This window comes from Littorina saxatilis, linkage group LG13 (assembly GCF_037325665.1).
Source record: "Littorina saxatilis isolate snail1 linkage group LG13, US_GU_Lsax_2.0, whole genome shotgun sequence".
Lineage (NCBI taxonomy): Eukaryota > Metazoa > Mollusca > Gastropoda > Littorinimorpha > Littorinidae > Littorina > Littorina saxatilis.
The window spans coordinates 26,029,326-26,042,262 of NC_090257.1; the positions used below are offsets into that span (position 1 = coordinate 26,029,326).

A 12,937-nucleotide genomic window follows, 5' to 3' on the forward strand; every position below is an offset into this window, starting at 1 on the left:
AAAGTGTTCAGACTCGCAGTTTTTCCAGAGCTAGTTGGAAACTGGCTGGACAGAGAAGCTGAGCCTCTACAAGCAGTGGATGTGAACCAGGAGCAGCTGCAAACACAAGCCGTGAAACGCAGCAAGAAACAGTGACAATGCCTGACTCGCTTGCTCATGTGTGTGGGAAAACAAACATCATGTATGACTGTACACACAGAAAGTGGCCAGTAGTAAAGTTGTAAAGAGGGAGAGAAAAGAGGGCATGTAATGTTTTAAATCACAGTTCACACTCACAGAGAAGTCATTGTTCCATTCTTGTTTCATTTTATTCTTAAAGTAAAATCATGCACAGATGTAGGCATACATTTTGTTTAGGATCACTGACCACAATACAAAATCAAGTGCTACAAGTATAAATTATGATGCATACAGGACATTATTTTGTGATTGTTTTACATCCACTGCTGTGAATAACAAAGAATCATGAGCAGTTTGATTATCAACTTATTCAGCCAGGTATATTGTTCATTCTCCTTGTTCAATGTTTCCAGTGACACGGATAGGCTGCTTGATTTAGGGAACAAATAAGAGTGTGTGGTCCAGCGTAGTTCTGCATCAGTACAGTCAAGTAATACAGTGTTTAAATTGGCAGTGGAACTGAAAGTTAGTTTCTATTATCAACTAGTTCTGTTTTGATGACAACAAAATTGAACACACTTATTTCTGCAAAAAAGCGCACAGGTCTATTTATCATAATGAATAGTTAATGACTCACATGCCCACAGTATGTTATTTCAATTTTGAACATTTAGTGAAAGTGTTCTTCTCTTCACTTTGGCTTGATACCTGCAATACTGGTAGTGGTATGTTCAGTGTTGCTTGAAGTTGCATGTTATTGGTAGTTTAAATGTGTGCTCGCATTTCAAGTGTAGGCCATTTAATTTTGCAATGCTCCTGATCTTGTTTCCTGTGTAGAGCTTTTTTGAGGTTAATCAGCATAATTCAACCTTTGTCAGTTGTGTCAATACATACATGTCACATTTATGCAAAATGATTTCAAAGTGTATGTTAATGTGGTGTGTGTGTGTGTGTGTGTGTGTGTGATAGAAAGAGTGAAATCTGCTCTTGAAATGGAAGGAAATAGCAGCAGGTCAGATCATATACACATGATACATGTATGTGTATTCAAATTCAAGATTCCATCCAGTGAAAACATAACAGAAAAACTGTTGCTACTGCTCATGTGAGACACCTGCATCAGAATTAGATACAATACACCACAGTTTAATTAACACATTCTTTAAACAATGCCTTTATCTTCAAATTCAAGATTCCGTCCAGTGAAAACATAATAACAGAAAGACTATTGCTACTGCTCATGAGAGACATCAGAATCAGATACAAGACACCACAGTTCAGGGGTGTTGCTAGACATTTTTATGTTGGGACATTTGGCCAAAACTGTCAGAATGCTTTAGGACATTTTGAAAAAATTTCGGCCATTATTTTGGCTCATCGAAAGTCACCGCAACATTGAAGCACAAGAGGTAATCATTGTCTTAGGAACACAGAACATATGTTGCATACTGCAACTGAAACAATCAGCTTTGTTGATTTAAGTAAAACACAAAGACACCAATTCTTTAAAACTTTTTCAAACCTTTAACTTTAATGTTTTGAAAGTAAAACAATAAAACTCTTCCAATCTTGACAAGCCTTTCAGTTGGAAATATGACTGGTAAAACACCAATAAAACATAAACACACTCTGACACCGTCACATAACATTGTGATTTTATCCATTGTTTTGAAGGTTTCCTGATACACGAGCACATCTATGGATCTGGCATGGTCTTTGCTAGCGAGGTGGTCAGTTAATGCTGAAATTTTGGCAACCTCCCCTGGTGAAAATATTTTTACATCCACCGTTCTTGCACAGTTTGCAAAACATGGACCCACCCTCATAGCTAAGCCTAGGCCTAGGGTGAGCCAATTTGCTTGAAAACCACGATTTGGATGTCGCTTTTCAATCTCAGCAGATGTCGATACGCCGGTGAATGTGACTGTCCTCTGCTAAGCTTGTGTCGTCTGCTTCCATCGACTCGACAACACTACCCCTATCACTCACACTGTCCACGTTCGCGGTGTTGCTGTTATTTTTTTCAGAAGCACCTACCTTGGCGAAGGGTAGCACACCGTGGCCACTGATCAATTGAGTTTTTTTCTTCTTTTTTGGTTGCGACATGATGTTCGGCGAACGCAAACGCTGAGCCTGAGCGGTCCGCAGAAAGTGTGGTTTCCCTTGTCGAAACCACTCTGGCAGCTATAGTTTTTGTCAATGGCTTGCGCTCAAAACACTGATGTTTCGTTCTTGGTATTCACGAAGAAAATAAACGCCAGTCAGTTGTCTAAGTACATCGGCAGCAGTTTTATCAATCAATCAATCAATGACGCTTATATCGCGCATATTCCGTGGGTACAGTTCTAGGCGCTCTGCAGTAATGCCGTGTGAGATGAAATTTTATACGGCCAGTAATTGCAGCCATTTCGGCGCATATTTACCTTTCACGGCCTATTATTCCAAGTCACACGGGTATAGGTAGACAATTATTAACCGGCTGTGCCTAAGCAATTTTGCCAGGAAAGACCCTTTTGTCAATCGTGGGATCTTTAACGTGCACACCCAATGTAGTGTACAGGGGGGGGGAGTTCGGACACCAAAGAGAGTCTGCACACAAAGTTGACTCTGAAATAAATTTCCGCCGAACCTGGGATCGAACTCACGCTGACAGCGGCCAACTGAATGCAAATCCAGCGCGCTACAAACTGAGCTATATCCCCGCCCAAAAGCCTGACCAATAAAAAACCCGGACAAACCTTGGCCGATTCAGACGAATACTCTTCGGACATTTGGCCGATAAGTACATGAAAGTTTCGGCCAAAGTAAAAAAAAAATCGGCGATTCGCCGAAGGGCCGATCCAAACGACACCCCTGGAGTTTAATTAACATATTCTTTAGTCTAAACAATGCCTTCAGTTTGAACACTAGGCTGTGCAAACATTGACAAGCCCAGATGATAAAGTGACTATTTTGTCCAGTGTTACCACTTCTTCCTCTTCCCTTGCAAACAAAAGATCAGTCAGAATATCAGAGTTCAAAATTGTGTACTTTCCCCAAAGAATACCGATAACTCGCTCAACATAAATTCTCAGTTTGCGTGTTGACTATCTCATAAGCTGTAAGCTGACTCTTCTTTCTTGTAAAGGCAGGGATTTTCACTTGTGCACCTCTCATAGCCACTAGTTCATTAATGTCAAATCCCCTGTCGGCCAAAATGACATCATTTTGTACAATATTGTCTAGATACCCACTATTTGCAGTGATGTGCTTGTCACTTGAAAGCCCACCCCACCCTTTAGAAATAAAAGAAATATGGCCTTGAGGTGTAATTGATATTAGGTATTTAATTTATGGTGCACAAAATTGGTATTACTATCGTTAACAGTTATACAGGGTTTTAAAACTATCGTTAACTGTTATACTTATATATAGAGTTTCAAAACTATCGTTATCTGTTATATATAGTTTCAAAACTATCGTTAACTGTTAAATAGAGTTTTGAAACTATCGTTAACTGTTATATAGAGTTTTGAAACTATCGTTATCTGTTATATAGAGTTTCAAAACTATCGTTAACTGTTAAATAGAGTTTCGAAACTATCGTTAACTGTTATTTAGAGTTATAATATATAAATAGCGCGTTTGTGCGCGCTATTGCTAAAACTATGAATAACAGATAACGAGGGTTTCGCAAAACGGCGGCATGGTGCGCGCAAGTGATATTACTATCGTTAACTGTTATATAGAGTTTCTAAAAATAGCGATGGCGTGGTCGGATGTTTTGATGCCGGCAAAATGGCTGCTGAACGTTTCGTTCGAGCAGAGACATGTCTCTGGTTCGAGCGAATTTGCACTAAATTACTACAACATGATTTAGTAGATCAGGGATCGCGTTTACGCACGATTTTTGCGTATTTGACGCATTTTAAAAGTCGTTGGCGCGTTTTTTTCGTCGCGCCGCGTAAGCCATACGCAAAAATATTGTAACTTTTTCTTGTCTTCACGCAGCGCTTTTGCTCTGACTTAATAATCACCCGATCCTGAAACTGACTATAGGGCTCGAGAAGTGACGACACACATGAAATCTGCGCGTCAAAACTAAAGTCTGTTTCTTTTTGCATCGAAGTATCGCAAACGAACGTAACGAGGGTATTACCAGATAATGTCTTGTCGGATAATGAAACAGACATTAGCTGCTCTCCCATCTCGCGCTTCCAAAAGGCGGAAAGTGTGTCTAGTCGTATTAGAGCGGGAAACAAACTCGCAAGGCCCGAAGGTTGGAGACAGCAGGGGTGTTATTCGACAGGCGTGCGCGGAGTTCGACAGGAAAACTCGCCGTATTTAGGTAACTTAAGGAGTGTCTTTAAGTCTTTCGTGCGTGTTTTGTTTGTGTCTGTACGTGTGTTCGTAGTACGCAAAAATATTGGTCCGTGACGCTTTTTTTTCGTTTCGTTGCGTATGACTTACGCGTTTTTTAAAAAGCTAGCGCGATCCCTGGTAGATCATATTCAACTAACTGTCGTCTGATAAGTCCATCATTTCGCTGCTTCGTTTAATCAAGTAATCAAATCTTCGTTACAGCTAGGACGCTTCCTGTTTTCACAGAAATATTGGTCAGTGTCAGCTTGACCCGTTCTAGCTACCGCACTGTGTGCGGGTCAGTTTGTACACATACGGCTGGCATGCATGCAGTGGGCAACGGTACACGATGCGAAAGCATGCAGTGTTTTCCAAAACGCGCCTTGGGGGATGTCACTTGGGAAACACGTTGTTTTGTGTTTGTTTTGAAAAAAACCCACTGTTTTGTGTAATGCGTCATGGTCTTTTCCGCGAATATTCAGTAGGCCTACCGTCTTCAAACCGCACACGTGGAAAACGGTACGGCCGAAAGTACAAATGATAAAGCTAATATTAAACAAACTCAACAATGATTTGAGAAGACGACAACAGAAGAACGGTCACTAACTAAATAATGTTGTATTATGTTTCTAGTTAAAATGTACATTTCGTAGCAAAAAGACAGTTTTGCAATGGCATTTCAGGGTTTTCCCATTTGGGAATGATACCAACGCGCTTTTAATAAAACTATCGTTAGCTGTTATATAGAGTTTCTGAAACTCTATATAACAGATAACGATAGTTTCGAAACTCTACATAACAGTTAACGATAGTAATATCAATTTGGCGCACCATATTAATTGTATTGTTGTGCTTGTAGTTAGACCAGGTGAGTGCACTAGCGCTATAGCATCAACACTGGAGGGTCTCTCAATGAATATATTTCAAAACAGTCAATAATGGACACTACTCTGTTCCATGGATAGGGAAGGAACTGTGGCGGTATACTTGTCTTTATACTTTGCCTGTCTGGCCAGAAAACAAGTGGCTGCAGTCTGTGGTAGTGGTACATGATATGCACAGTCTCGTGAAAAACTTTGCTGGCAGATGTTCTTGACACAGAAAAGATGTATGCCAGGTGTTGCAGAGGTGTGTTAAGGCGTATATATGCATGAATGAGAGCTTGAAACTGTGTCAGTGCTCTGCGCGAGTGTGTTGGCAAATGCGATGCAAGAAAATCGGGGATATAGCTCAGTTGGTAGCGTGCTGGATTTGTATTCAGTTGGCCGTTGTCAGCGCGAGTTCGATCCCAGGTTCGGCGGAAATTTATTTCAGAGTCAACTTTGTGTGCAGACTCTCTTCGGTGTCCGAACTCCCCCCCCCCCCCCCCCCCCCCCCCTTGTACACTACATTGGGTGTGCACGTTAAAGATCCCACGATTGACAAAAGGGTCTTTCCTGGCAAAATTGCTTAGCCACATTTAATAATTGTCTACCTATACCCGTGTGACTTGGAATAATAGGCCGTGAAAGGTAAATATGCGCCGAAATGGCTGCAATCTACTGGCCGTATAAAATTTCATCTCACACGGCATCACTGCAGAGCGCCTAGAACTGTACCCACGGAATATGCGCGACATAAGCCTCATTGATTGATTGATTGATTGATTGAAAATCAAATAATGTAACAAGTGTGAAGAAATTAGAAATCCCAGTAAAATATCGTACAGTATCGTCATTGTCCCTCAAAGATTCAAGTGTCATTTTTTTCTTGGCAAGTTCGTCTTTAAGTTCCCGAGTTTCTAGCACCAGCCTGTTAAGTTCATCCCGTAGCTGCTTTTCTTCATCTTTAGAAATACAGGCAAAATTGTCATAGGTTTCAGTCTGGCAATAAGTACCGCCACAGTCACCTCTCTCGGGAAGAGGAGCAGCAGACCTGTTTACCCTTACGATTTTGGCGTAATTTATTACGATTTTCTGCAAAAAATACGCCATTCCGCTATCCGTGTCAAGACTACGATTTTCATAAATAAAAAAAATGTAAAAAAAAATTTTTTTTTTTTTACCAATTCACATGTTTGGCATTGGTTTTTTTCAATGGCAAAATGGTGTGAAAGAGCACAGGACTGACCAGAGATCATGTCGGTCTGATGAGACGCTGGAGAGCCTTCTAGTGGTGAAGTCTCGCCCTCACTCATTCGGCAAGCGCAAGTACAGTAGAGAAGCGTTTGACACACTGAAAAAGGCCTACTATGCTTTTGATGTGATCTTCTTTGAAATTATGATGACTACAAAAACTGACTGATGTGTTTTGTTTGTGAATGATGCATCTATGTGCATGATTGCGTTTCGCAGACACAGTTGTTATATGCGTTGTAATTGGTGACGAATGCTGGATGATTACTATTTTTGTGCCAGGATTACTATTTTTGGGGCTGAGCATTACTCCAAAACACTCATGGGGGTAAACAGGTCTGGGAGCAGCCAGTTCTGCTGTATCCGAAGTACCTTCACCGTCGCCATCACCAGCATCCTCTGCTAAATTAGGGTGAGGAGGACAAGGAGTTGACTCACTCCCCACAAGCTTCTTCCTCTCCTTCAGTCCTTGAGTCTCTGGTACTGTCCTTGTTGGCTGTCAGGCTGTGTCCCTGCACCATACCCAAGTTTCAAAGTAGGTGTCCAGCTCGGACTGTTTACTTCCCACAGATGGTTGCCCTGCAGAAAAAAATCAAAGGCAAATGTATTGTAAATTATGGATTGGGAGTTATTTTAAAAATAAGTCGCCCAAACAAAATGAATGAGTAAATCTCGACACAGATCTACCCTTTAAAACTGAACTATGAAGTTGTATCAACAATGACCATTTAGTGTTCAAATAAATTCTGATTATCAAATCCAAGTATTTCACACATATGGCATTCTCACAAGTCATGGTTTTGGGCAACCATGATAAGTTGTTACAGGCAGACCCACGCTCTGTCCTACGAAATCCCCCACTCCAGGACAGCCTACAGGCAGAAAACATTCTTCCCGCGCACCATTCCAGAGTGAAACCGCCTGCCTGTAGAAACTGCCACAGCGCCATCCCTGGCATCCTTTCAGGCCAGGCTGGCAACTCTCCACTGACCCATCATCCCCCCCCCCCCCCTACCCCCAACCTCCCCCCCCCCCCCCTGAACTTCACCCCTGACCAAGCAATAGACCGGAACCACCATCACCCAAGTGTAGCAGATTCATCACCATGCTGATGTTGGCTACCTATCACTAAGAAGAAGAAGAAGAAGAAGAAGACTCACTCAGTCATAGACTGCACTCGGTGCAGGACTGACCGACTGTCCGCACACTACCATTACAACACAGCTTGCATAAAACACAGACTAACCAAGGCAGGTGAACAAAAGCATGAGTACTTACCATTGACAAAATGATCAGAGCACACGTATCTCCTAGCTGTTGATTCAAAGTTGAAATTCTTCAGCTGAAGCTGTGCCAACCATTCTCGCCGGCGTCGTGCAGTCAAATCCCTTGTCTCTTTGCCCTTTCCGTTGACAACAAAGAAAAGAATCTTCTGTCCCTATCTCTATCTTGTCTGTTATGGCAATGTTTAACACTACAACTAGAGACCATGTCGATAAATGCGAGAGATTCAGAGTGCAGATTTCGCGTGTTGCCTTCTCGCGAGTTCCGCCGGAATGCATGGGGCAAGGCCGGACAACTCTGCACACGACTGTGTGACGTCATCGCGTCAGAGCTCATACCAAGTTGTGGTGTGTTGTGTAACCTACAGATAACAAAAAGTTTAATCATGCAGTAAGAGAAATGGAAAGAGAAACAAACAGTTTTTGTTGAGACAGAACAGAACACTTAGGACGGAAAACTTTTTTTCAACAACTTCCAGGGAGAGAATGCAAACACTAAACACTCCCGGTCATGACCTTGACCTTTTGTTTGTTTTCGCATTCAGTTCTTTTCGTACGGCAATTTCAGCTTGTAAAATAAACAAATTTACGAACATTTTCTGATAAATAATGTTTGGAGATACCTTGTATTGAATTATAGTATATACACAAAGAAAAAAAATGAAGCTTAGAAGTCAATTCTTGATTCCCCTAAATAATGAAAACTGCTTTCCCTAAACAATGAATTGTTTACGTAAATAATTCATTGTTTACGTAAATAATGATTTATTTAGAAACATTGCTCATTGTTTATAAACAATGTAATATAAGTCTAAATAATATATTGTTTACGTAAATAAATCATTATTTACGTAAACAATGAATTATTTACGTAAATAATTCATTGTTTACGTAAATAATGATTTATTTAGAAACATTGCTGATTGTTTATAAACAATGTAATATAAGTCTAAATAATATATTGTTTACGTAAATAAATCATTATTTACGTAAACAATGAATTATTTACGTAAACAATGAATTGTTTAGGTAAATAATGAATGGTTTACGTAAATAAAAAATTATTTAGAATTGTTTTACATTGTTTATAAACAATTACTTATTTAGCACATGAGCTTCTAAATAATGATTATTTAGCTAAAACTGGTGAAAAAAACATGAAAAAGTATTCAAATAATTATTTGACAAACGGAATGCCATAGTTTGACATCGATTGTGGGCAAACTACACTTTGTAAACACGGGAGTGCGTTCGTATGCCTTTAACCTTCACCGGGCTTCCTGGGTCCTACAGGACCCAGAGGCACATAAAAATGACCATAACTCCAGTGCTAATACGAATTTTTTAATGAAATTTGGTGTATTCCTCGGCCACCTGCATGGCTTCCTATGACCCAAATTTTAAGTCAATCGGTCAAATTAGAAAACAATCAGCAATGACGTCGTTTGATATACCCGATTCTGGTTTCCTGGGTCCCACAGGACCCATACGTTTCAAAGAGGGATGGAGGTGTTTATACCGATTCGGATGATGTGGGTAACACAGGACCCACACTTTTTAAGCGCAGCAGTGATAAAGGGATATTCCCATGACGTTGACCGCCCAAGCCTCCGGGTCCGGTACCGGAGACACGAAGACTGGGAGACGCCGAGAGAACCGGGTGGCGAACAGATCCAAGAGGGGTTTGTCCACCTGCGTCCAAAGACGCCGCAGTGCCTGGTGCGCGATAGTCCACTCCGAGTGCAGTACCTGCGATGAGCGACTGAGCGAATCTGCCAAGATGTTCAGGCACCCCGGAAGGTACTTCGCTGAGATCACTATCCCCTGATGGAACGCCCAAGTGAGAATCTCGCATGCTCTGTTGGACAGAACTAGCGAGCGCGTGCCCCCCTGCTTGTTCAGGTACGCGGCCACAGTGGTGTTGTCCATGTGGATCAACACCTGCTTGCCTCGCAGAGAGGCGACAAACTCCAGAAGCCCGAGGCACACTGCTTCCAATTCCAGAATGTTGATGTGCAATAACTTCTGAGCCTGGTCCCAAAGACCGGAAGCTGTGTTCCCCTCCAGATGAGCTCCCCAACCCTGAAGAGAAGCATCGGTAAAGAGATGCAACTCCGGAAGGGGCAGTGAAATCGGAACGCCCTGAGTCAGCCAGGCCGAATCCAACCACTGCCTCGTTGACTCCAGGAACCATCCCTGAAGGGGAAGAGACAAATTCCAACCTTGAGAGGCTGGATCCCAGGCAGAGTTCAGAAACGCCTGAAACGGGCGTTTGTGAACTCTGCCCAGCGGAATCAGGGTAGACATCGACTCCATCTGGCCCTGGAGTGAAGCCAATACCCTGACTGGCGCGTGGCGGAGGCTCGACAGGGACCTGACCAGATCCTGTAGCTTGTCTATCCTCCGCTGGGCGGGACAAACAGTCCAAGCTCGGGTGTCGAACACCATGCCCAGATACGTAAACTGCTGAGAGGGAACCAAGTCGGACTTCCCTTGGTTCACGGAGAAACATAAGTCTCTCGCAGTCTGCAAGACTATCCGGGTGTGCTGATCGCACAGGGACTCTAGCTGATTCAGGACCAACCAGTCGTCCAGATAAACTCTGAGACGAATCCCTTGCTGCCGCACTAAAGCGCAAAGCTGGCGCACTATCATGGTGAAGATCCAAGGCGCTAACGAGAGCCCGAACGGCAGCGCCCTGAACTGGAACACCCTGTCGTCCCACAGGAACCGCAGCCACTTTCGATCTGACCTGTGCATCAGAATATGGAAGTATGCGTCTGTCAGGTCGATGGAAGTGACCCAGTCCAACGGACGAAGGGCCTCCCTGACAGACGCTGGAGTCTCCATCTTGAACGGAACCTTCCGGAGAAAGCCGTTCAAGGGAGACAGATCCAACACCGGTCGCCAACCCCCTGACGCTTTCGGGACGACAAACAGTCTCCCGTAAAACCCCGGGGATCGACGATCGATGACCTCCTCTATCGCATGCTTCTGCAAAAGCAGCAGCACCTCCGCCTGAATGACGGCACATGCCTCCGGATCGGCGGGAAACCTGAAACTGGGTGTTGTTCTGGTTAAAGGAGCCTTGTCCTCTAACCAGAGCAACCGGAACCCCGATCGAACCACTCCCATAACCCAAGGGCTGCTCGCGAGAGACAACCAAGCTGGAACGGCCCTTGAGAGGCCGCCCGCTACCAAAGGGGTAGGGGCTAGAGGAGTGGTTGGATCGGGGAGCCTTCATTGGGGGTTAGGTTTACCACCTGACCCCTTCTTCCCGAAGGAAGGCTTCTTATTATAGGGACGAGAACGGCTGCCACCCCTATGCGACCGCGTCTTTTGCCCAGACCCACGAAAAGACGAAGACTGCGTGGAACCGCCTTTCTTCTGACCCTGCTTAAGGGCAAGCTCTGAAAGCTGACCCATCCTGTCCCCCACCGTCCGCAACCGCCTGAGCGGAAGCGTAGGCAGGAAACGGATTGCCGTTACCACCTACGACCGGAACTCCCGTAGGATGCGAACCGGAAGTCGATGGTAACGATTTGAAAGTGCCACGATCCCTCGAAAGAAATCCTGTGGCCGGAAATCCCTTTGCCGAAGCAGTAGAACCCATGGACGAGGGGCCGGGCGAATCGGCCCCAGCGACGCGGGTGGGATACACCAGTGTCCTCTTTCCAGACGTCGACAGTTTCCCAACGTACTGTATAAAAAAAATCACAGTAATTTCAGTTACGAGTTAGAAAACTCACTCTCTCTCTCTCTTTCTCTCTCTCTCTGGTGTGTGCGTGTGTGTGTGTGTGTGTGTGTGTGTGTGTGCAACATATCAAGTATCATTGCAATGAGAACTTATTTGGTATACAGTGTGAATATCAAAATGACCACATGATAATCTACGTTTTTGCACACATTCTTTGTCTCCAATTAGAAGGCCAGATATCGAATAAATAAACACTTCTGTGCCATCAACAAACAGTACACTTTGTATAAATGAAAACAGTAAAACTAACTTACTATGAGGCTGCTCCACATTGACCTGTACACATCCTGCCTGGTGGAACCCACGTGGTGCAGGATATGCACCATCCCCTTTGGCACGTCCGCGCTACAGACACAAAGGATGTAAAATATTAGTGAAATCAGAACTAACATTAGGGTGAAAATGGTGTTAACTCACTAGGACGTTGTATTCACCATGCATCACTGATCATCACTGTACATCTACAAAGTAGTCTATAAAACACAAGACAGTACGCGCAGCACGTTGATATTTTTTTTTTCGAGCTCAGCTAAATAACTGAAGCACGTGGGAATCTCATTATCACACCCAAATGAATAAATAGTTCCAAGTACACAAAGAGATCATGTTCTGACTTGTTGAAAGTACTTTATTACAGTGCCGTTCATTTTCTAGTACCAACGAAGTTTAGACAACAAAGGATTTAAAATGGCTTACCCAACATTTCTGAAAGCTTCCTCGAGGTTTGCCTTGCTTGCTGATGCCATTTTGTCAATGTGTCACGATGATCAGTACTCACGGAAACAAAAGAATTACATCGCCAAAGCAAATAACTATGTGCAACCTTCTTTAAAAAGTATGGGTCCTGTGGTACCCACATCATCCGAATCAGTATAAACAGTTTTATCCTTCTTTGAAAAATATGGGTCCTGTAGGACCCAGGATGCCATAATCGGGGTATCAAACACGAAGCCCGGTGAAGGTTAAATGAATGGATTGAGCGCCAAATGTCCCTTTGTCTGTGAATCTTTTCTTTTCCCCGAGAGCTGAAAAAAGTTCCAGGGTCGGCAGACAAAAATAAGTTCGGTCAGGTTAACCTTACCTAACTATTGTTGTCGGGGGGGTCGGTTGAGGTTCAGGATTCAGGATATTTTTCAGTCCCACCCATATTTTATTCAGCTGTGCACTCATGCGGTGAAACACCCGCTGTAATAATACCAAATGCACAGCTTGATATCTCCGAACACTCCCTTTTTTTAAATCTTGTTTTTAATCCTGTTGTTTATTTTACAGTTCGAATGTAACATTCACCGTACCCGGACTAGTCGAGCGGGTACATCCCT

The 12,937-nt window shown here is 43.3% G+C and overlaps 2 protein-coding genes and 1 long non-coding RNA gene across 3 annotated transcripts; all 3 read right to left on the reverse strand.

Moving 5' to 3' along the window:
* Window positions 1-728: 728 nt before the first annotated feature.
* Window positions 729-8,134, reverse strand: LOC138945375 (uncharacterized). The gene is made up of 2 exons (XR_011448980.1): window positions 7,854-8,134; window positions 729-7,154 (listed from the first exon to the last, which is right to left on the reverse strand). It is a non-coding gene; the product is annotated as an uncharacterized lncRNA (long non-coding RNA).
* Window positions 8,135-9,415: 1,281 nt separating this feature from the next.
* Window positions 9,416-10,993, reverse strand: LOC138945842 (uncharacterized). The gene has a single exon (XM_070317356.1). The coding sequence runs from the start codon at window positions 10,991-10,993 to the stop codon at window positions 9,416-9,418; it is 1,578 nt and encodes a 525-aa protein (XP_070173457.1).
* Window positions 10,994-11,255: 262 nt separating this feature from the next.
* Window positions 11,256-12,582, reverse strand: LOC138945843 (uncharacterized). Its single transcript, XM_070317358.1, has 3 exons — window positions 12,312-12,582; window positions 11,870-11,960; window positions 11,256-11,558 (listed from the first exon to the last, which is right to left on the reverse strand). Exons 1-3 carry the CDS (start codon window positions 12,359-12,361, stop codon window positions 11,256-11,258), a joined length of 444 nt encoding a protein of 147 aa, XP_070173459.1. The 5' UTR covers window positions 12,362-12,582.
* Between the last annotated feature and the right edge of the window lie 355 nt (window positions 12,583-12,937).